General features: G+C 41.0%; 1 protein-coding gene across 1 annotated transcript in view; it reads right to left on the reverse strand.

Moving 5' to 3' along the window:
* The window catches only part of ANTXR1 (ANTXR cell adhesion molecule 1), a 230,344-nt gene that overhangs the window by 155,290 nt on the left and 51,990 nt on the right, over positions 1–23,064 (reverse strand). Inside the window, exons 4-8 of the mRNA XM_028514747.2 lie at positions 14,779–14,860; positions 14,170–14,203; positions 12,904–12,983; positions 10,184–10,252; positions 8,680–8,760 (exon numbers count right to left, since the gene is read on the reverse strand). Of these exons, the coding sequence (XP_028370548.1) occupies positions 8,680–8,760; positions 10,184–10,252; positions 12,904–12,983; positions 14,170–14,203; positions 14,779–14,860 (346 nt within the window). The remainder of the gene's footprint in view (positions 1–8,679; positions 8,761–10,183; positions 10,253–12,903; positions 12,984–14,169; positions 14,204–14,778; positions 14,861–23,064) is intronic.

Raw genomic sequence — 23,064 nt, forward strand, 5'->3', positions numbered from 1 at the left:
TGGGAAGGCATGTTTGAAATCCACAGAGAACTATACAAATGTGATGTGCTGCTACTGGTATAGTTACTTTTGCACATCTCATTAAATTTTTGGCAGAAAAAGAGGCAGCAAATGTAAAAGAACTTTGCCAAGTAATAAGAGCTATTCTGTATATTTAAAGTGAAATCCATTGTGGAAGTCCAGGTTGTATATTAAGAGTTTATTTTTTTGGACTCTAAAAACCTAATGTCCTTTTTCATAAAGTTCTCAGTTTATACAGAGATTTTGCAAGGATCCTTTAAGGATTATAAATATTTGCATAGAGTTATTAGGAACACCTCCTTTGCCATAAGCACCTAACTTTATTTTCTAGTTGCTCTGCCTCCTTCCCAAATAAACATCCAATCTTTATTTATTTGGCCATTTACTGTTAGAGGATGTGTGTGTGTGTGTGTGTGTGTGTGTGTGAATTCATTCACTTCTTCCACACATCTTTCAGGTCTTACAGAGCATGTTCCTTGGTGTCTTATTTGTCATGCAGAGCACATTCTGCTTGTAAGATGTCGGGGTCTTGGAATAGGCTGCCTGGGGGTGGTTATCTATCTGTTGACCGATCACCTGTCTAGTTCTCTAAGACAAAACCTAGCAGTTTTCCTTTACCTCACTCTCTCTGTCTAGTGTGGATTTTGCCACCTAAGTCCTCATGATTTTAGTAATGAAATATTTCTGTATCCACCCACATTTTAGTATAAATTACCATCTTTCAGAGGACTTGTCATGGTTTATAATTATATATTTATTTTTGGATGGTTTGGTCATTGTCATTCTTCCATAAACTCTATGAGGGCAAGGATTAGATTTGCTTTTATCCACTACCATGTCCACAATGCCTAACAGGGCACATAGTAGGTACTAAGTAAATGTTTATTGAATAACTAAGTGAATGCATGCCACAATTTCTGTATGGATCATAAACTGGCATTCCAACATATTATGTAGCGGTCTTCTGTCTTCCCTGTAATTAAAACTTAGGGTCTTCTGAATACAAGGCCACATTTGGCATCTTGTAATACCTCCTTCTTCTTATCACACACCACCATCTTTGGGGGCCACCTTCTCAGGATGCCTATTTCAACACATTCATTTTTTTAAAGGCATGCCTTTGAGAACAATAATGCTGTGGTTGTTGTCATATCTTCATGTCTAAGATCTAGATTGGCCTGCTTTTTAGAAGGCCTTGACGCCTCCACTTGGCAAAAATGTAGAGGTCTTTGTGTGGCAGTGACACTCGGACTCCGTCAGAAGGGCCACAGACACTGTTACAGCTGACGGCAGAACGCACATCAGGCAAGCCTGGGGAGCACTGATTTTTAGATTAAAAGGCCAACCTTGGGACACAAGGCAGGCTCATCTGTATCATCAGTAATAACTCCATGAACTTTGAAATTACAGCAGGCCTCCTTCTAATATTTTGTTCAGCGTTATTTCATTATAACATCTGAGATGCTGTAGAAACTCCTGTTTGTATCAATTAACCTATGGTAAAATTAGTTTCAGTATACGTCATTTCGCTGCGGTTCTGAGAATCCATTTACAACATTAAATGAGGACTTACTGTATCCACTCCACACTTCAAACCAGTAAGCACACTTACTGTTCACTATGGACATAACCCTAGATCCATTTCTTTTCAACAAAATCTGAATTTAAAATAAAAATTTACTATTATGCACACATCTTTCTTGGGATTCATACATGATTTTATGTATACTCATACATTATACCAAGTAAATACTCTAACCTGTAAGAAAGGTTTTTAAAGTTTTACTAAATTTTGGACAATAAAGCAAAAGTTTCTTCCTTGAGTGGGGGCACCCAGCTCACTCAGATAAATCTGCTCTTCGCTTGGCCGGTTTCACCGTTGAAGAGAATCTGGTGTGAAGGAACACAGGACAGACGAGGTTCTGAAACTGAGGAAATACACTTTTTTCTACTAAACCACTTTCCTGTTTTCAGAAGGAAAGCTCAGATAGCTGTGAACGTCAAGACGTGGTTTATTTAGTAAGATGAGCTTGTTGCCCTGGATACTGGCAAAGTCAGTGGCCCTCCTTGGGAGCTGACCCCTGCAGACAGCATTTTCACTGGATTTTGTTCTAAATTCTACTGTTGCTTTTACGGTGGATCTTAACAGATTCCTAGATATGGGAGGGGGGAGGCAGGGCGCTGAGGATTAACTGAGCATGGCTTTCTGCAATCTTTGTAGCCTCCTCAAACTATGGGAATTTTTATTACAATTGGACTTTTTAATAAGCCAAACAGAACTAATAGCTTAGTTGGAATGCTTGGCCTGAAAGACTGCAAAGTCTGAGTCTAATTAATGACTGCTGAGGCACATAATTTTTTCAAAAAGATTTTCTGCTCACTATAGAAACTACAATTGATTCTATTTCTGTTTCTAGGCCTGCAAATGAGCGTGGAGCCCAAAATGCCATCTTTTAGAGATACTATCTTGGAAAAGAGGGTCAGGGGAGGACTGAGGGGATTTTATAAGACACAGAGCCACACAAATGCCCCTTGTCATGCAGTGTAGGTCATGAAGGGTGTGCAACCCTCTGGGCTGCTTTACAACAAATAAATGGGTGCAGCATGACATTGGACACCATGGGAAAGACGAAATTGGGGCAGTCTCTGTGATCACACAATTTGGCAATGGACCCAGAGGAATGGCACAGAGCATGACAAAGATCCAAGAGCCAGGTGAATGGTTCCAACGCTGGTGGAGCCCAAGGCAGGGAGGGTTTCTGGTATAGGAGCAACCAGGGTAGGCTCCATGGAGAATAGAAGACTGGAACAGGGCCTTGAGGCAGCATTCAAATGAAGCAAAGGAGGAGCAGGGACTTCATCCAATCAAATGAGCCCAATTTAAATGAAGGGTGGCTGCTGTAGAAATGGTCCTCCACCTCTGAGAGCTCTGGAAAGAGGATTAATCCAATCAAGACAGGCACTTTCCAGGACCCTGGAATGTGATACAGACTGCGATTGGAGGGATACCCTGAGCAGCTTCTAGTGGGATCTTGGAAGAGTAGGTGGAAGGAAGGACATAAAGACAGGTTTTGCCTTCTGTCATAGCTTTGCTAGGAACTGGGCCACATTAGGGGCTGCATTTCTTTTACCTTCACATGAGCGGAAGGGAGAGGTCAGCACAGGACATGGTTTTCATAAAGAAAATAAATACATATACACCATGGAAGAGATTTACTCCTCAGTTTTGCTGATCTTATAGTTTCTTTGTTAACAAGGATGCCAAAACTTGCAAGAAATTCTTGCAAATATAGTTGTTTGCTCAATGCTTGATGTCAATCAAACATGTACTGCCTTACCCTCCCATTAATAGGAAGCCTGATGCAAGCTCAAATATTTATTCTAAGGAAATGCTTCTAGATGGAGATGGCTTGGTGCCAGTGCCTGGGGTTTTCTTCTCAAGACTGAGTGCCTGGTTCCAGGCACTGCCCTCAATTGCACACAAAGAGGGGACAGCTGGGAGGAGGAGCCAGCATCTTAGTACTAGGCCAGGTGCTGAGATTCAAAGCTGCAGGTCCCTTTCAGTGTTATTTGAACCCAGCTTTCAGACAGATTCCCGTTTCACTGCCTGCTGCACTTTTGATAAAGAAACAAACACCCAGAGCCTGGTTGGACCTTTGCTTCATATTTTTACTTGAGGGCTGGCACTACACTTACTAGCTGTGGTCACTGGAAATTCCCTGAAGAAGCCGCAATAACAGAAGGCAAAGGAATAGTTTCTTCCTTTATAGTTTTACTGGCTTAAAGGTCTGCAATCTTCCAACCAACCAAATTTCGTCTTATAATTTTATCAACCAGATTCTGCAAAAGCTAGTGGGAATACTGTCTTCAGAGGCAGAGTCTGATCAAGCGTGGAGAGAGAGACGTTCCTTTCAGCAGGCTTCTCATGATGATGGAAATTCATCCACTGAGCAGAGCTTGGGATTTTCAGAGATGCTGTCCATTCAGCAGTAAAATGCAAAGAACTCTCCTGCCCATCCGCAGTATACTCAGGTCACACCACATGGGTCTGGTCTTGCTTCTCCTGGAACTGGGTGAGCTCTTTCAGGCCATTTCACAATTTGGTTGTCAGTGTCTCCCTCTCTGCCACGGAGCTACTTCCTGGCCTAGACACATTATTCAGTAGAACACTGGTCATTCCCCTCATGGCCATTGGAGACAGACCTGGGTCTAGTCTGGATCACACAGCCCAACTGACGTGTGACCTTGGACAGGTTAGCTAATCTCTGTATGTAGAGTACCTGCTCTGTAAAAGGAGTAACAATATCTACATTAAGTCATGGTCATGAGAAGTTGATGACTATGTGCAATGATTTCCATGGTGTCTAGCACATGAGAACTCACTGGTGGTATTTTTATTTTTACCTTCCTAAGAAAGTGAGTCATGGAGCTGGGTTCAAACCCTGTACTCCCCATCTAGCTGTGGGCTCTTGAGTGGGCTATCTGAGCTTCAGTCCTATTACCTGTGAAATTGGGAATAAGAATACTTCCTTCACTGGGCTGTTATGACTTTTAAATGGGATGGTACTAAACGGTTTATAAAAGAAAAATGTGTGGCCCCAAGATCTGTTATCTCCAGCTGTTAATTTCTTTCTATCTTTTCCCTATGTCACACCATTGGGAAACTGAAATGGAAAACAGGTAAGAGCACTTGGAAAAGTAACACATTATACAAGTCTGACACATGAGGACTTCTTCCTTAAACTAGAGAGGGCTGAGGAACAGTGAAAAGATTAAACACAGGAGTTAGATTGAGGAAGCAGAGAATCCAGGGACTTGCCGAACCGAGGACTGAGTGGTGATTTTCCATTTCCTCAGACATTCACTGCTGAGTATTGTAGAAAGGGCAGGATCTCTGCAGCCAGGTGCAGGTTCAAATTCCCCCCTCCACCATATAAACAGGCAGACTTGGGGCAGTTTTTCCAACCCTCCTGCACCTCAGTTTCCTCACCTGTAAAATGGGGATAATGAGTCCTTCCTCAGAGAGGGGTTTTTGAAGTGCCTAGCAGACGAGTTGGTGCACAGAAGATGCTCAATAAATCATATTGATTTTTCTTCTTTTTTATGGGTCTAATTATTATTGATCCTCAGCGTATATTTATTCATCACTAAAGGGGATATGGATAAAGTGTCACGATCTCTAGATTCCCTGAGAATCTTGATTTCAAGCATGATTGTCCTATTGTCAGACTTTGTGTCTGGCTACAGGTTCCCACTGTCCCCACAGTAAAACACCCTGGCCTTCAAGGCTCCTTGTGATTTAGCCTCTGCTTGCTTCTTCACTTCATCTTCGGCCATCCTCCACCTTAAGTATTGCCCTTCTTACATCCTATACCCTCCTCGGGCTCTGCTCAGCTGGGACTATTCTGTCCACACTCTTCCAATGAACAGCTCCATTTCCTCCTTCAGATCTTCTCTTCAAAAGAGCCCACACTCTTTGTCAACCCCTTCACTCATAATCTTGGTACTATGATATGTTACTTCTTTTATACCATATATCACAATTTTAATTATATACATTCACTTACTTGTTTTTATGTGTCCCTTCCACTAGATGATAAACTCCACCAGGGCAGAGTCTCTCTGTCTGCTTTACTTGTTGTAATTGTATGGCCAGAGTCCACCATAAAAGCTTTTCAATGAGTACTTCATGAGTAAATAAATATTAGCCCCTGCATCCTAAAAATAAAGTCATTACGGGCAGAGAACTTTATAAACCATTTGAGCTTATTGAAAGCCGCCCTACACTCTTATTTTGGATAATTAAGCCCAGTCCTACTTTATTATGAGAAAATGATCAGCCACAAAACAACATCCATGGGAACAAGCTGCATTAGATGCTTCAGATGGGGGGAACATGAGAGTTTTCTTTTCAGTATCCAGAAGGAGAAATGAACCTACTCCTTAAACATAGTCAGCTTTCAGGCCATAATTATTTCTGTCTGACTTGAGAAAGATGAGCCCTGCTGCGCTGGTCCCTGTTTCTCTGTCCAAGTGAACAAATTAACAACCACCACAAATACAGGTTTCAAGTACTGGAAGGATTGAAACCACCAGCATAACCCCCAGATAAAAGCTCCTAAGAATGTTATCATTCATCTGAAAGTTTGGAGTCTCAAATTATGATGATTTTTCTCATTTGGGGAGATATTTTTGCTAAAACTTCTTAAACTTCTTTGGAGTTATTTCCATTAGGGGGTAAGCAGAGCTTTATAAACACCCAGGATCAAGTTAATCTTGGGTGAATTGCTAAGGTTGAAATATTTAAGAACAACAGTGATTTCCGCAGATAAAAAAGATTCAAATTATTTGAGGAGGAACCCACTCTTGAAGGAGGTAGGCACACACCCCTGTTCAGAATCCAGCCCTCTGCAGGCAGGACGTCTGCAGTAGCCTCAGTACTAAGCTCCCGCCTCTGGGTCTCCTCTCCCTTCTAAATACACACTGCCCTTGGATTCTCTACTTAAATATCACTTGTTAGACATTCAAAATGTTTCAGTGATTACACCCACTAAGTTGAAGTTAAAGCCTCTCCAGGGCTCCTGTCAATCTGGTTCCAACCCAATGTCTCAGCTTATTTCCCACTACTCCCAGTTCTTTTACCCAAACTCGCCCACCAGACAGGCAGGTGTATTTATTGTCCTTGGAATATGCTTTGCTCCGGGCTGAGGTCATGTCATCTCTTCTCTGGTGCTGCCCATCATCCCTCCTTGGTGGTTCAAGGCTCAAGTCTGCCCCACTTTCTCATGAAGACTCTAGCCCAGAATCGTCCACCTCCGAGCTTCCAAAAGATTCATGAGCAGGCTGCAGTCCTGCTGTTAATCATGTCTTGCACCATTTGGGTTTTGTTTTATATGGTTATTGAAGTTCTTGTTGTTATGTTGTTAAGTACGCCCCACTGACCCCAGGAGTCATTTACAGCAGGGGGCCCTCACCTGGGGGACCGTAATTGGGACTGATGCTTCTTTATCCTGTTGATTATTTCCACTTTCTGGTTAAGGGAGTTTGAGTGAGTTTCTGTTCCTGGCAAACACATCTTGAAAAAGATGACTGTCATATGTACATGAATAAGACAGGTATTCCCAGCAAGAGATATGATTATCTGTCATACACCCGAAAACTGAAATCACATACACCAATATTCTGAAAGTGCACCTGGGGCATTTATTTAAAAGTACAGATTTTAAAGATGCAGATTCCTAGGCCCCATCCCATACTGACTACTAAAGAAGCCCTTGAGAATAGAACTTGGGAATGAGTATTATAAACAAGATTCCCAGGTGATTTCTATATATGTTCAAGAAAATTTAGAGGATTGGGGGAATCTGACATTAATGTCTCTCATATGATGGTGAAGGGACGTGGCAGAGGAAATAATTCATATGCCTTGAGTACATAGTTGTCTTGTGTGTCTGGAAAGATGTTAAGTATTTTCACCAGTGTTATCTCTTGAATCCTTAAACAAGTCTATGATAGAAGTCTTATCACTGAACCTTTATACAAATAAGAAAATAAGTGAAATAATTCATCTCAGAATCTAATAATGGTAACTTGCTGGGCCAGCATTTAAACTCTGGGCTGACCAGCTCCAAAGTTCTTACTTCCCACTCTGCTGGTGTTCCTAGCAAACCTTGGAGGGAGGGCGGGGAGCATGAAGGCACATTCATGTTGGAAGTTTCCTAGTATCAGTCTGGGGGAACTGGCTGGTACACTCTGTGCCAAGACTACCCTTGACATTTTAAGAAGACAGTGATCCTCAGAGCTCTGGATTTGCATCCTAAATCTCAGGTTTAGGTAAGCCTGGTGAGCTCCAAGTGGAGAAATCACTGGCTGTCTTCCTGGTCCTAGAACGTAAAGGCAGAAGCTGCAGTGTCTCTGGACTTTATTACAGGTGCAACACACACACACTGACCTCTGGCTGAGGCTTTAAAGACCAGCATCATCCAATACACCAGGTAGCCTGTGTATGGAAGGTGGAAAAGAAAGACCCTGGAAGCCCCAGTGTCCTGCTCGCTGACAGGAAAAGGGTGGTAAAAAACCAGGGATGGAAAGGAGGGCTGGTGATTGTGCAAACCCTGAAGAACACTGCAGCCCTAATACTTGAGGACTATAGGTCTTAAGCAGGGATTACATTAAAATTACCTGGGAGGATCTTACAAACTCCTGCTCTAGGTGACTTCAGTAGCAGCAAAGTGGAGGACCACTGGTTGAAAGTGCCCCCAATGGCCAAGTGATGCCAGTTGAACCTGAAAATTCTCTGAGGGCAGCTTGCATGCAGTCAGGCTTGGGGAAGCTGAAGTCTGTCAAGTGTACACCATCAGCCACAGCCTTTCCATCCTAAGAACTGGGGACTGCCTGAAGTTTGGCTGGCTGCCAGAGCAGGGTGCCCTTCACTTTTTCATTTTCCCTTGTAGGGTAGAATTGGCACAGGAGAAGGAAAAAGAAACAGGTGTGAAAGGCAGGAGGCAGAAGTGGGATATGATGAACATGAAGATATACAGAGGAATGTTCTCTTAAGCAGGAATACACCAGCCTCAGAAAGATGGAATTGCAGTATTTATAGCAGATCAGGGCAGAAAGTGCCCGAGCATCCAGTCTCAAAGGAGGGGCTCTACTCACGGAGTGGATGATGCCTTGCAGAGCCTGAAAGCCGTCATTTACAGGAAATACATGGTCCTTACTATCTGCAATCCGGGCCAGCTGAGAACAAACACACAAACACACATAGATGTGTCATGCTTGGATGTAGAGAACTGAGGAAAGCCAATGGGTTCAGGGGACTCCACCTACTTTTAGGACCCAGGGAACTTGAGGCTTTGACTTGGCTCAGAAGCCCTCAGCAATAACGAGCTTACCAGCAGGCTATCTGGAGCGAGCCTGGAGGGTTGGCTCCAGCGTCTACATTTATTCTAATGCTTTTTTTCCTTGGGAGCAGAGGTAAGATTGCTCAGCTAGATGAACATTTGGCCTGGGTTCACGTATTTATGGACTTGGGGGCAGGCCATTGGCTCATTTTTCTCCCATTCACCCAAATTTCTGTTGGGAACTATATTTGAACCTAACAAACTCAAGTTGCCTCTCAGAACTACTTTAAAAATAAATTCAGGCTTTGGTGTTGGGTAAGGCAATGAATGGGGACCCTTATCTTCACCCAACCCACTCAGCGAGGAAAGGATCCTCAGGTGGTGTGGCTGCTCCTGCTTTATGAAGCAGAAGGCTGGAGGAAGGAGAAGATGCCCTGTGAGTTTTCTAACCCCAAACCTCTGACATTTCTGTGACTACCAGAGTCAGAGCAATGCCAGGACTCTTACTGATTGCAAAAGTAACACAGTCATTGGGAAATTTCAGAAAACCCAGAATTGTTAGAATACATTTTTAAAAAGTTACTCATAATCCATGTATTCATCTATCCATCCACCCTTCCATCTATCACATTTCTATTATTGTTAATTTGATATATATATAGTCTTTCATAGTTATAGAAAATCTGTTTACACATATATATACATATCTATTTAAAAAGTGGACTCATACTATTCCCAGTGTTCTGTAATCCAATGTTATTCACTTAACAACATATTGTGAGCACTGTCCCATGTTATTAAAACAAAAAGAAATTACAAACTACACTGAGTAACATTCATTTAGGTTGTTAGGAAATTTTCACAGTTTACTTATATATACTTACAAATACTTTTTTGCCCACTTTCCAATTATTACCCTTTTTTTGTATTGAAAATGTACCATATTGTTGTATTGAAAAGCATACACATATTTAATGGGAGAAAGGGATGTTCTCCATTTAAATGAAAAAATAAGATACATCACATTAAAAAGGAAAAAACAATCAACAAATTTTCCAAGTTAATTCAGAGCTGTCCAGACACCTCGCAGTTTTGCATCTATCAGGAAAGATGCTGCCTGGATGGTCTGTGTTAAGGGCCCCCAAGTGCATCAGCAAATGGCTTCACAGCCCTTACCCATCCAGTAATTCCCTTCCTGCTTAGCATTCCTTACATTTCGTACATTTGCTTAGCGGGTATGTATGTTGCTGATGCACCCTCTGTGCTGAGTTATTCACAAGCTTTATACCCCCCAAACAAAGGAAATCGCATAATCATACCTGTGTTTCATTGAAGTCCTTCACGCCAACACAGTAAACAATTGCACCAAGGTCTCGGGATCTGTTAGCCTGATGCAATGAAAGAGAAGACATTTAGAGACAGAAGCAGTGGCAAACACACTCCTTTTGGAATAGCCAGACCAACTGCAATGATCAGGTATTTACTGAGCACCTACTATGTACCAGGTACCACAATGGAGAAGGTAAATCCCTGTCCCCAAAGAGCTCCAGTGAATGTCTACTGTAATGCATAATAGACATAAAAGGTAATTAGTCCAATGGAAGTGTTGAGAGCTGCAGAAATGGTCTTTGAAAGACAAAGAGAGGAAAGGGAAACTGTAGGCAAGTGTAAGTCATGTTAAATATTCTGGGGAAATATTTATCTTTTCTATTTCTCTGATGAATTTTTATTGGCATACTTTTTCTTCCTCTGTGATGGTAGCATGGCATAATGGAAAGGTCATGGCCTTTGGAAGTCGATATACCTGGATTTGACACTTAGCTTTGCTTTGTAAAGTGTTATGGGGATTAAACAGATATTAAATGCAGAGTTCCTCATGCAAGGTTTAGGACAATGCAGATACTCATAACTGTCAGTACCCTTTGTGAATAAAGCCATTTTTTACTGCCATAGAATACACTGGCTTAATGGTATGGGAATTATGGTCCATACTTGAGTAGGTGAACCCATGACCTTTTCTACAATTAAGTATTGAGAAGGCAACATAAAAAATAACATCCAGGTTTTGGCTTGATTTTAATATTTGATTTATGAAAAGCTTTGATAACTGATTTCCAAGTTCTTCTATGTTTCAAAATAGAAAACAAGAATTGGAAATCTTTGGTATATACAGTAGGTACTTAATAAATAATTGATAGTAAACATATAGTAGGCACTCAATATGTGCACATTAATTTGAATTGTGTTCTTTTCCACCCCCCCCCATTAGTACTCAAACCTACTTGTGACTAACACTGAATTTTAGAAGAGATAGGAACATTTATCTTTTTTCCTTCATTTTAGAAATATTTCTTGAGGCTTCAGGATAAAACAAACTTTTAGACACAGTCTAGCCCCAGCCTTATCTCCACCAACTTCTGTGACATTTTTTCTCCAGTTGTGCTTCATATAGAATTATCCAAAATGGAAAGGTTCCTTTTCTTTATATATCTTGAGTCTTATCTTTCTTCTTCAGAAACCCTCTTTCTGTTGGCATTGGCACCCTGCACACTTTCCCAAGGTTGTATGTGCCATACCTAAAATTCTTTTCTACTAACCCCTATTTTCTACCAAACCCTATTTTAAGCATCCGACAACTATCATTTATTTTATATTCAGTTATTTCCATATTAGGGATTTTACTGTATTTGACTGATGTTTGGCACCCAGATGAGCCATTTCACATTCCCATTACATAGTTTTAACCTTAGAGTATAGAAATTACTTACCAAATGCTCAGGGAGTGCCTGTCATATTTACTTGCGTATTTCCCATTGTGAATTATCCTTTGTCTTAGTTAGTCACGGGGTGGGGGGGAGTAATGTGTTCACCTACATAATTTGCTCCTGCCCTTGGTCAGCAGAGGCTCCAACAACCTGACCATTATTGCATAGTAAGGCCCAGGAGGGCAGCGACTGTGTCTTACTGACCCTCTGTGTCCCTAGTGTCCAACAAAGTGCCTAGCACATGCCAAGTTCTCAGTTAACACTGAGTGGATAAATGAATGGATACATACTTCTTGCTTGCTGAGGAAGCTAAGCTGAAATTAAATAGTAGTCAAGAGTTTGAGGTAAGTGTAATGCTCTGATTAACTCTTCCCCAAGAGACCAGAATCTCTCTCCCTCCCTGCCTTTTTCTTCATTGTGTTTCTTTCTAACTTGGCCTGGATAAGTCTTTAATTCATTCTCATGGTTAAATGGTTTCTTTGGGCCATTTATACATATAGCTCCGACATCTAAAACTTGAATGGAAAAGATTTCCTAAATATAAATACTACTTTTTAATTTTTGAATAAACCATTTTTTTTCTGAATCTCTTTATACAAACTGAAAGTTTCATTTAGAGACAATTCTTTCATTTGCTTTCAGGGGTATTTTATGAGAACACAAAGTAAAAGAAAAAAGAAATATTGAGGGAGAGATTACAATTTACTTTGCCACCAATTAATGTTCAACTTTGGTTCTTAGGGAGAGAATCTCAATGATTAATATATTCTGCCAACATTTGCTCTTACATATTTTAAGAAATTCTTTCCCTTCCTGCTTTTAGTAGAAAATATGTGGGAAAATTCAGAAAAAAATGTTTTTGCTTAAAAATGACATATAGTATTTCAAAACTGTTACATCAATATACTGCATTTAATAAAGGCATGGTAGATATTTTTATTCGCCCCCCAAACATAGAAATAGTTTGAAAGGGGAAAAATATCTACCATGTATAAGACATGAAGATTCATTTTTTTATTGTTGACACTATTACAGAAGTCCCCCAATCCCCCTCCCACCTTTGTGCACCTCCATCCAGCCCCCACACCTCCTATGAAGGTTCACTGTAAAATATAAATTTTATTATTATTTTACATATAAGACACTATTTTATCCAGGGTTTCCTATGAAGAACAACAATCATTTTGGCCAAGTACAAAGATCACAGACTGTTTCAGAAGGAAGAAGCACCTTTCATGTCTTTTTGGACAGACACAGGCCAGACGGTCGCTTACCTCTCTCTCTGAATAGAAAAAGAGATCTTCATGGAGTTCTCCATCAGTCAGAGCGATGATGACGCTGGCTGTCCTGTATCCTGTGCAACATAACACAGACCCATCAGTACTTCCTGCCGCACCGAGGGAAACCCTCTCTCAGCCCCAAGAGTCCACCTCTTATAAGCTCCACCATCCCAGGCCATTATTGTAAGAATCAACAACTTTTTTCTCGGGACTGGCAGCAATTCCAGCATGAAGAAGAATGCGGAGATAGACTCTAGGGTGTTGGCCAAAAGTTGGCCAAAACCTGGTGAAATGGTTCCTGGACTGATTGCTTGGAGTAGCTCCAGCATCAGATTTCTTCTATTTCTAGGAACAGACCATGTGATGGTCAGCGAGGCCTGAACACACTCTGCCACCTCAGCTGTCCAGGGGCCCTTCTCACAGGCTGTAGCTGAGCACATGCACCATGCCTTGAAGAGGTGGGCAGAGAGTACTCATCCCCATAATTGACAAGCTGGCCAAATTATAGCAGTTGGCAAAACCTGATAGAATTCTTCCAGTGATTTTTAGACTTCTAGTAACATTGCTGGTGGCTGATACATACTAACATGTTGTGAAGTTGATACTGGATCTATTTTATTTGTTGTACTTTGGAGCGAAATCAGAAGTGGACACCTCTATAGTCCTGGAAGGAAAATCCCCAGTGCAATATTAAATCCTTTAAAAGATTTGCCTCAGATAAAGAAATGTTATCTAAAAAAGATGCTATAGTAACAGTAATAATAGCTAAGATAATAATAAATATTAGTTCCACGTGCTAGGCATTCTACTAAGTACACTTTTTTCACACTTTTTCATTTAAATGAAAGAAATCTTAAACCAAACTGGCATCTCACTCTTAATATATACAATCACAGTAATGAAGGGGCTTAGAGACCAGAAAAGGATAAGAAAATTAAATTTAGCATAAAAATCCAAGACTTTACTAACCCATCTGAGTATATCCTAATTTAACAAATTCAGTGCAAAATTGTTTACAGGCATTGCAGACTGTAGCCCATAATGGGAGCTAGTTGCTTTCACGCCACGTTTCTTGACATCAACAGGATGGGAGAATCGGACCTGGTACTTGTCACTTTTCTATGCATTCCTCCTTCAGGACCAAGCATGTGTCCAAGGATTATAGGCAATATCAAAGATGTCTTTTAAAACATGAACTTACTGAGGCACTTTTCCAGAAACAAACAGAAAAAAGTTAAATAATTCATAATATAGTCTCACCTTGACTATTTTCATAATAAATCTGCTCGCTGGCCTGAAAAACACATGAAGGAGCCATTAGACACACAGCCACTGCTTGCTGCTCCAAACACCACACTAGGCAGTGGGCTCCGGGCTGGACCTGCAGCCACGGCTCAGCCTTGATTTTTCCTGTAACCCACCCAGGCTTCAGGCAGATATCAATGGGTGACATCCATCTAAAGTTGCCCTGACTTGTAACATATTTGTGAGTATGAATCTCATAGACGGGGACTTGTTTTCCTTAAGATTGAAGTCTTTGAAATTCTGTCTCAGAATTCTGAAGCAACCTGTAGAACAGGCGACCTTGGGAATGGAGAAGATATCTGTCCATGAGGCATGACTCCTGAGTGTCAGCCAAGCATTCGCAGGCAAATCTCTTGTCTGGGTCAGGGAAGGAGTGGAGAGATTTCTTTAGTTCTTCTGGAGAGTGTTATCAGCATACAAGTTTACGGGAAATTTGTTTTACTCTTTTGCCACTGGGTGTTGTGCGGTTCCCTTAAAGCATGTACCGTATCTCATCAGCCATCCTTATACTGATGTTTGCATGTCTCACTTTACGTTCAGAGTTGAAAATTGTTTTAAAATTACCCTTTCAAATCCTTCATGCATGTAAGTGTCTCCTCCTGGCAGGACCTTCTGGAGCTCTTCAAGGCCTTGTCGAATTTGTTCTCTGAAATCCAAAAACACCCCATTAATCATACTGGAGCATTTTTTAATGTGCTGTTAATAGTCATAGACGTTCATTTTTTCATTTTTTCTTATCTCCAGGGATAGTCTATATTGCCCCAGTGGTCCCCCAAAAGCCTATCCGAGGGAGAATCTTTGTAGTACATTATCCGTTTAGGGTGAGCCATAGTGTAGGATGAGACAGATTTCAGGGAAAGAGGGGAAGGACCCTCCTTCAGAAATCTCCATCTGCTCACGAAAGACTTCCATTTCATTAACAGGATGAAATTTTCATTCTACATTAAAAAAAGGGCCTTAAAATGCAACTGCTCCTGAGGGAAACTCGGCAGCGACTCAGGCACCTTATATCGTGATGCAAATGGCTCTCTGAAGCAGAAAGAGGCAAGCACTGACCAGCCTGGGCAAGGCCACCACAAGGACGGCAGGTGGGAGGGGCAGGCCTCCGTGTGAGCTCTGCCACCCACACAGTTGTGCCAAAGGAAACGGTGTAGTCAGCTTTGAAAACAAAAGTCTAGGCAGTCTGTGCTTTCCAGGACAACCAAGGGTGTTTTCTGTGGGCTGATGCCTGTGTTTTCTTACTCTGGTTGCTCAAGGTGGCCTTGGGGCAGGAAGAGGAAGTGGGTTATGGCATTAGGAAAGGGTCCGACTGAGAGTGGGAAACATGAATGGTCTGGGGATCAAATGGAATCTTTGTGGACCGTTCTCTCTGGGATGTAAGATGTGTTCCTGTCTTTTAAATGGCCCCATACTGTGCCCAGAGGGAAAGAAAGTGTAATTTCTGAAAAACCTTCACCTTATTCATAAACTGTAAGTCTATGAAAAGTTTGAGTTGCACTATTTAAGTTGGAAAGGGAAGCTTCTTTTGAGTAGAGAAAGAAACCTAACATTTATTAAGCATCTACTGTGTACAAGGCCCTGCACAGAGATTTGTTTTCGTCCTCACAATAACCACTTAAGTTGGGTAATATTGCCCTCATGTTATAGGTGAAACAATGGGTCAGAGAGGTTAGGCAGAAAATGAGACTTGAATTCAACACTAACTCAGAAAGACTTTCTGCTCTGCTAAGCAGCCTCCCAGCATACAACAGTGCTGGAGGAGTGGGAAGTTTTTGGTTAACACTTGAGTTAGTGGAGAGCAATAGCAATTTCTAACACCATCTGAGTATTTAAGTGTTCCAAGCTCTGTTTGAAATATACCACACACAATTAATTCACTTATGCCTTATAACAGCTCTTTTTAATGGACAACACTATTATTTCCATTTCACAGAGAAGGAAACAGACACATAGAGGCTAAGGACGTTCTTAAAGCTGCTTAACTACTAAGTGACAGAGGTGGGATTTGAACATTTGAATCACTGCGATAGGCTGTTTCTCTTTTGAATGAATGATGTTTATTACTGGTCTGTTCTGGCAATTGCTTTGGGAGGAAGTCTAATGTAAAACTAACCTTTTGTTAAAACTGATATAATGGGGTAACCATGGGTGAGGTTGGATCACCAGGCTGTTGGAGCGTTTAAAAGACAAACTGAAGAGGAGTTCACCTGAGCCTGCCCTTGGCCTGGGCTACTTATACTTCTCAGGTGGAGTAGTGAAGGCCAGTTACTTCAGACTTTGGGAAATGTACAGATTATTGTTTGATTTTCTTACCAGTGCCCAGATACCAGACCACATGCCCAGTTGCCCAAGTCAAAAACTAGAAGCCTTCCTTGATCCTACCTTGGCTCTCCTCTCTCCCTTACATAATCTATCATCAAATTCCATTAGTTATACTCTAAGCTCTGACTTCATCTCTTCTGCCAACGCCATAGTCTGAGCCACCATCACCTCTGGCTTAGACCACTGGGCAAGTCACTCACTACCGTTTGACCACCTTTTGCCCCTCTTCCATTCATTCTCCACATGGCTGTCAGAAGGTTCTTAAAATATTGGTCAAAACATTTCATTCACTCCCCTGCTCAAAACCATTCAACAGCAGTCAATTACACTGGGGATTCCTTGACCTGGTCTTCTGGTGCCTCCCTGACAGCCCCATCTGGCACCACTCTGCCTCCACCCTGTTCACTTGAGCCCCAGTGGTTTTCCTGAGCTCCTTCTCCAACAGACCCTTCCCATCTGCCATCACTGCTGTTGGGGGACTGTGGAGATTCTTTGCCTAGCTCTTAATTGGGAAAATTATTACCCAGCCTTCAGTCCCAACTTACATGTCTATTATGCTCAAAGTAGCCTCATTTGCCTTCCCCAATTCAAATTAGCTCCCTCAGTTAGATTTCCTCATGGTACCCACAACCTTTGCTTCATAGCACTTGGGAAGTTTTTACAACATTTCATTATGTAATTATTTGTTTAGCTTTTATTTTTTTCCTACTTCCAGACTTTAAACCCATTGAGATCTGGGCCATGTCTGTTTCAGTCTCCACTATATCTCCTGTGTCTGAATCTTCTGTGTCTACTCCAGTACCTGGACCATTCTGGACGCTCAACAAATACACTGAGGAGGTGAGAGGAGGGAACAGATGTCTCCACTGTTAATCATACTAAGAAGAGGTCAGCCTTGGCCAGCGATTAGCTTCATTTGGCCATGTGGAGGGAGGCCAGGCAGGAAATGACCTGGTAACTGACCTTAGGTCTGTGCCCATGTGGCAGTTACACATCATTCTCTATGTTGTATGCCTTTACATTACTCCAATATTTCAATAAATCCCATCAAAAGTTAGAGTTTGATTTCAACTCTGTTGGTTGGTAATGAAAAAAAGCACATATCTGTGCACTAGAAGGAAGGAGAACAATGAGAACAGTGTCCACCAACAAGATCTCCCCTGGGGGGCAGAGGGGGCACGGGCCATCATCTGGCAGGGGGTAGCTTTGTCCTGCAGGCCGGCAGTTTCATGAGGGAAATGGCAGTGACGAGGTGGCATGGAGGTGAGGCTGGGATAGGAAAATCAAGGTTTGCCCTTGACCACACAGAAGTGGTACCATGAACTACTTCAGAATGTCTGGGAAACACTATCCAGGAGGAAGCTGATTTCTGACAATTGACGGGGAGTGGACTGGACATCAAAAGTAAATGTGAAAAAAAAGTAAATGCAGTCTTACTGTTAGGTCATGGACTAGTGAGGTCTGGGACATATTGGTAATACTAAAATTGGAATATTGCGTTAAGGCCGAAGCTTTAAAAAGAGGGTTAAAAAAGGCATATCTGGGGAATGGGAAAGGTTCCTTGGCTTCAGTGTTTTCTTTCCCTGCCAAATAAAGTCTGGGAACTGGGGTGTTTTCCCTAAGCCTATTTCCTTTTCTTTACAAGTATTTTCTTGAGTTTTCTATTTTTTTTTTGGTACCACTATAAGCAAAGGCTGTTTTGCAAACTGTCCTTATCCTTGATGCTTTGTGTGTGGCAAGATATAAACTCACCAGCCCCAAGCAGTGATCACACCCTCCCAGATACCACCCTTACTTCTCTAAAGAGCAAATGACTTAGAGCCCCACCTCCCCACTCCTTGCCCCTTCTTTACGCACCCACAACATCAAAGCAAACAAAACAGATGGTTTCATGGGAGTGGTGGGTCATTTTAATTCTGGGACAATACAACTATTAATAAGGGTCTTTTTATGCTCTCTTAGAAATGGAAGAAAATTGGGAGAGAGCTCTGTTAAAGGGGTTGATAAGAACCTCTCTGAGGACTTGGTTATTACCAAATGAAATGTTATCTTCCTGGGAAATGAGAGGCCGGGAATCCTACAAAGACAGGCTGCTATTAAAGAGTCTCCTGTTTTCCTTGGTGGTTTCACATGTCTGCCAGTGTTCTTACTTAGAAGTTAAGGGTTCTCAGGCCACATGTCTTGTGTTCCTTTTGCAACCCCTGCAGCACTTAATTATGGGCCTACAGTAGGTGATATGTTGTTAAATGAATGGTCCTGGTTAGGGCACATTCATCAATCCAATCATTCATTTCTACAACTGTTTACTGAGCATGCATGCATCCTGCACCCAGCACTGCTCTGATTTGTAGGGATAGGGGGTGGGGCGAAGTGGGACAGTGTCTGCTGGACTTTTTGTTGGCCCTGGGAATTTTTCTACACTTCGTGAAGATTATTTTTTGGAATTCCAGCTGTGCTATGATGTTTTGATATTTGTTGATGAAAACATGAAAAGAGGAACACACATAAACACATCAAGAAGCTCTTCAAAAAGCATTTGTCCCAAGTACCCCAGTGATGTTCCTGCTGCAAAACAGCTTCCACCCCCAGCACCCTCAAATAACAGCAGCTTTGCATTGTTGACCTCTTGCCTCTAATAAAAGAGGGTCTGTGGAATTGGACTTTGCTCAAATGCCCTGCCGTTTTTGCTTTTGCAGCAGCCTCAACTTATATAGTGAACACGCAGCACTATCACCACTAATGCTGCATTCACATTTCCAGATGACCTTATGACTCTAGTGTTAACTATCAAAACATGGAGTGAAACAAAACAGAAAAACATAAGATTAATTAAAGACATTTCGCTGCTATTTTTGGATCCCTGATATTCCACAACCAAACGTAATCATTTGTTTACAATGTATGTATGTTACAGTGTCTTTGGGACTTTTACCCATGAAGAGGCCAATGTGATTAATGACATGTATGTATATATTGAACCAATGATCATTTTCTATATATTTTTAAGTAAGATATAATTGATGTACAGTAACATGCAAAGAGAATTACTTATTTTCTTTGTAATTGTTGGATTTATTTCCATAGTTATTCATAATATCCCTTTATCTTCTTTTATTTTTTTATAAAGATGTTATTTATTTATTTCCAGAGAGAGAGAAAGGGAGGAAGAGGGAAAAAACATCAATGTGCATTTGCTTCTCATGCGCCCCCTACTGGGGACCTGGCCTGCAACCCAGGCATGTGCCATGACTGGGAATTGAATGAGTGAACTTTTGGTTTGCAGGCTGGTACTCAATCCACTGAGCCACACCAGCCAAGCCTTTATCTTCTTTTAATAGCTGTACGATCTATAGTAACATCTTCTCTTTGGTTCTATTTTAACAGTTCTTTTATAGATTGCAATAGTCATCCTTATTCTATCATAGGCTACCATAAGTTAATACTGTAACACTTCTCATATAATGGAAAAAAACTTTAACATGATACTTCTACATAATCCCCTTTCATCCTTTTTGTTCATATATTTTATTTCTATGTACGTAATAAACCTTATAGTGGTGTTATTGTCATTTTATGAAATTAAAAAATATTTATCATTTGTTACCTTTCTCTTTTTATAGGTCTAGTTTATACCTGGTATCATTTTCCAACAGCATGAATTCCTTTAGTAATTATTATTTGGTAGTGTAGATTTGTTGGTGATGACTTTTTTAAGTATTTTTCCCCTCTGAAAATATTTTAATCTTGCCTTCAGTTTTAAGGATATTTTCGCTGAATATAACTTTCAAATTTGACTTTACTTTCTAAAGATATTAATCTTTTGTCTTCTGGATTGCATGTTTTTTTTTTTCCTGATGAAAAATAAGTGATATTTGTTGTGGTTCTCCTATTTGTAGTCTGTCTTTTCTCCTTCTCCTCTGACTGATTTTAAGACTATCTCTTTATTCTGGTTTTCAGAAATTTGACGCAATACACTTAGGTGATACTTTCATTGTATTTGTCCTGCTTGAGATTCTTTAAGCTTCTTGGATCTGTGTGTAGAATACCATATTTGATGTTCCAATGACACATACATTTGACTACTTGATTTTAACCCACAAATTATAGACCTGGCTCATTCTCCACACTTCCCAATCTTTTCCTTTTCTCTCTTTCAGTTTAGATAACTTATATTAACTTGTTTTGAAGTTCAATAATCCCTTTTCTACAGATATTGTATTTTTCAGTTCCATGGTTTTCACTGGGTTCTTTAAGTGTTTTTCTGATTTCGCATGTCTTCCTACATTATATTCACCTATTTCTGTAAATTCTTTAAAATGTTTATAATAGTTGCTTTAAAGTCTCTGTCTGCTACTTCCAATAATTAAGTCATCTGTGGTTTGCTCCCATTGCCATGTTTTCTTGATTATGGGTCACGTTATCCTGCCTTTTCCCATGTCTTTTTTTTTAAAGATTGTATTTATTTATTTTTTTTTAGAGAGGGAAGGGAGGGAGAAAGAGAGAGAGAAACATCAGTGTGCAGTTGCTGGGGATCATGTCCTGCAACCCAAGCATGTACCCTGACTGGGAATCGAACCTGCGACACTTTTGTTCACAGCCTGTGCTCAATCCACTGAGCTATGCCAGCCAGGCTCCCACGTCTTATAATCTCCAGTGTGTCTTTCAGACATTATGTAGGAAAAAAGCAGTGGAGACCTAGGTATGATATTGATTTGTTTTGCTTACTTACTGCAGAGTGTAAGCTTTTTATCAGTGAGGGACTGCTTATTTAGATTCTCCTTGAATTACGTTGATCTTGGGCTGGGCCACAGCTTTAATTAGAGTATGTTCCCTCTTGTTAATCCAACTCCCAGTCTTTTGCCCTTTCCAGTCTTTGTGGTCTTTTTAGTATTTGACCTGGGAGGCAGCTAGGTGCAGCTTCATATATTTTTGCTTGATGTTTAAATTTTACCCTGGTAGAACTCCAGATTCCGAGCAATGCAAGAATCCACAAGATTATGCAATTTCTCTCTACTTTTCAGCAACTTCTCCAGGGCTACTTTCTTGGAACAATGCAGAAAAGAGGTGTGGGAGAGGCAGTAGCCGAGGTGTCAGGCTGATAAATTTCTTTTTTCATGTGGGGCTCTTTCAGATAATCCATCTCCCTGGCATTCAACTTTGCCTAAGGTTCAGCTGGAGTTCCTTCTCCCTGCATAGTCTTGGTTCATAGCTGACCTACTTTTCCAATTGCTCTCACTGAGACTAGGCATCCACCCCAAGCGTGGAAGCTTCTGCAGATCTCTGCTCAGCTCTAAAGGGCTTGTTTCCCTCTAATTCAGTTCATCAGTGCTTCCTGTGTGTTCACTAGCTCCACAGAAACATATGAATCCTATTTTGTCTGGGCCTTTCTGGTTGACCATGGAAATGAAGGTTTGCACATCCTAACCAGAAGCAGGCAAAATATAAAGTCTTTTTCTAAATGTTTGCAACTCCACATATGTCTCAAATCAGGAAGAAAACTACTACTGGCTGACTACCGGCATATAAATACACTCAAGTATCTCTAATCTGAAAAAAACTAATCTTCTGTGACCCCACAATTCCCTCCAGCTATTGACCAATTTATTTGCACTCCTATTCACAACTTCTTGAAAAAGTACTTGAAAAACATGGAGTGATCTTTGGCTATATTCATAGTGAATGGGCAACACTACATGGCTTGTTAGAAGCCCTGGGGCATGCCCATTGGTGGATGACCAGCTTTTGTCAACAGCCTCTTTTGTTGAGGATCCTCTGTTTTGTCGAGGACCCTCAAATATGAGCATATGTAACTTCTTTCCCTCTCTGAGATATTTGTTTCTACAGAGAAATAGTTTTCAAACTCTTTCCTTGGGTGTTAATTGTGGAAGGACAAGGGGAGAGCTGAAAGCAGCAACATTTGCTTTGCAGATGTCTCCATAATCTCCCATGCCTGGTGTCTGACTGGGAAACTACTCTTGTTTAATTTTGCCAGAGAATAGACTTTTCTCTGGTGGAGCTAGAGAAAGGGTCACTTTCAGAATGTAGTGGAGGTGGGTGGTTTCTGAAGGTTGAATAGCTTCTTCAGATAAACTTTTAAACAATATTCCAGTTTTCATCCCGTAGCCCTTCCTTGGCTTTTACAGTACCTGACAGTTCCAGGGTTTGAGCTTTCCAGGGTTCTGCAAGGCTTCAAGGCTTGTACCTCTCCAGTAACTTCTTCTGCAAGGTTATATTTGACTTTTCTCCACACTGCTTACATCATTTGCCACTCTTCTTTCTGTTCTCATATATAGTGGTTTTATGGTTTAATTATTTCTTAGTTTCCTCAATAATGGGCTTTGTGGATTTGTTTCACATTTTCTTGGTTTGGGGGTGCTTTTTGTTAGACAATGGGCCAAAAATGTCTCTACCCCTCATCTAAAAATTGGAATTTCTCACCTTTTAACCCATTTTGCTCTGCCTCTTATCTCTATAATTCTGCTGAAACTGCTTTTGTCCAAGTCCCCAGTGATCTCCTGATTGACAATA

The sequence above is a fragment of the Phyllostomus discolor genome, chromosome 6 (assembly GCF_004126475.2).
Source record: "Phyllostomus discolor isolate MPI-MPIP mPhyDis1 chromosome 6, mPhyDis1.pri.v3, whole genome shotgun sequence".
NCBI lineage: Eukaryota > Metazoa > Chordata > Mammalia > Chiroptera > Phyllostomidae > Phyllostomus > Phyllostomus discolor.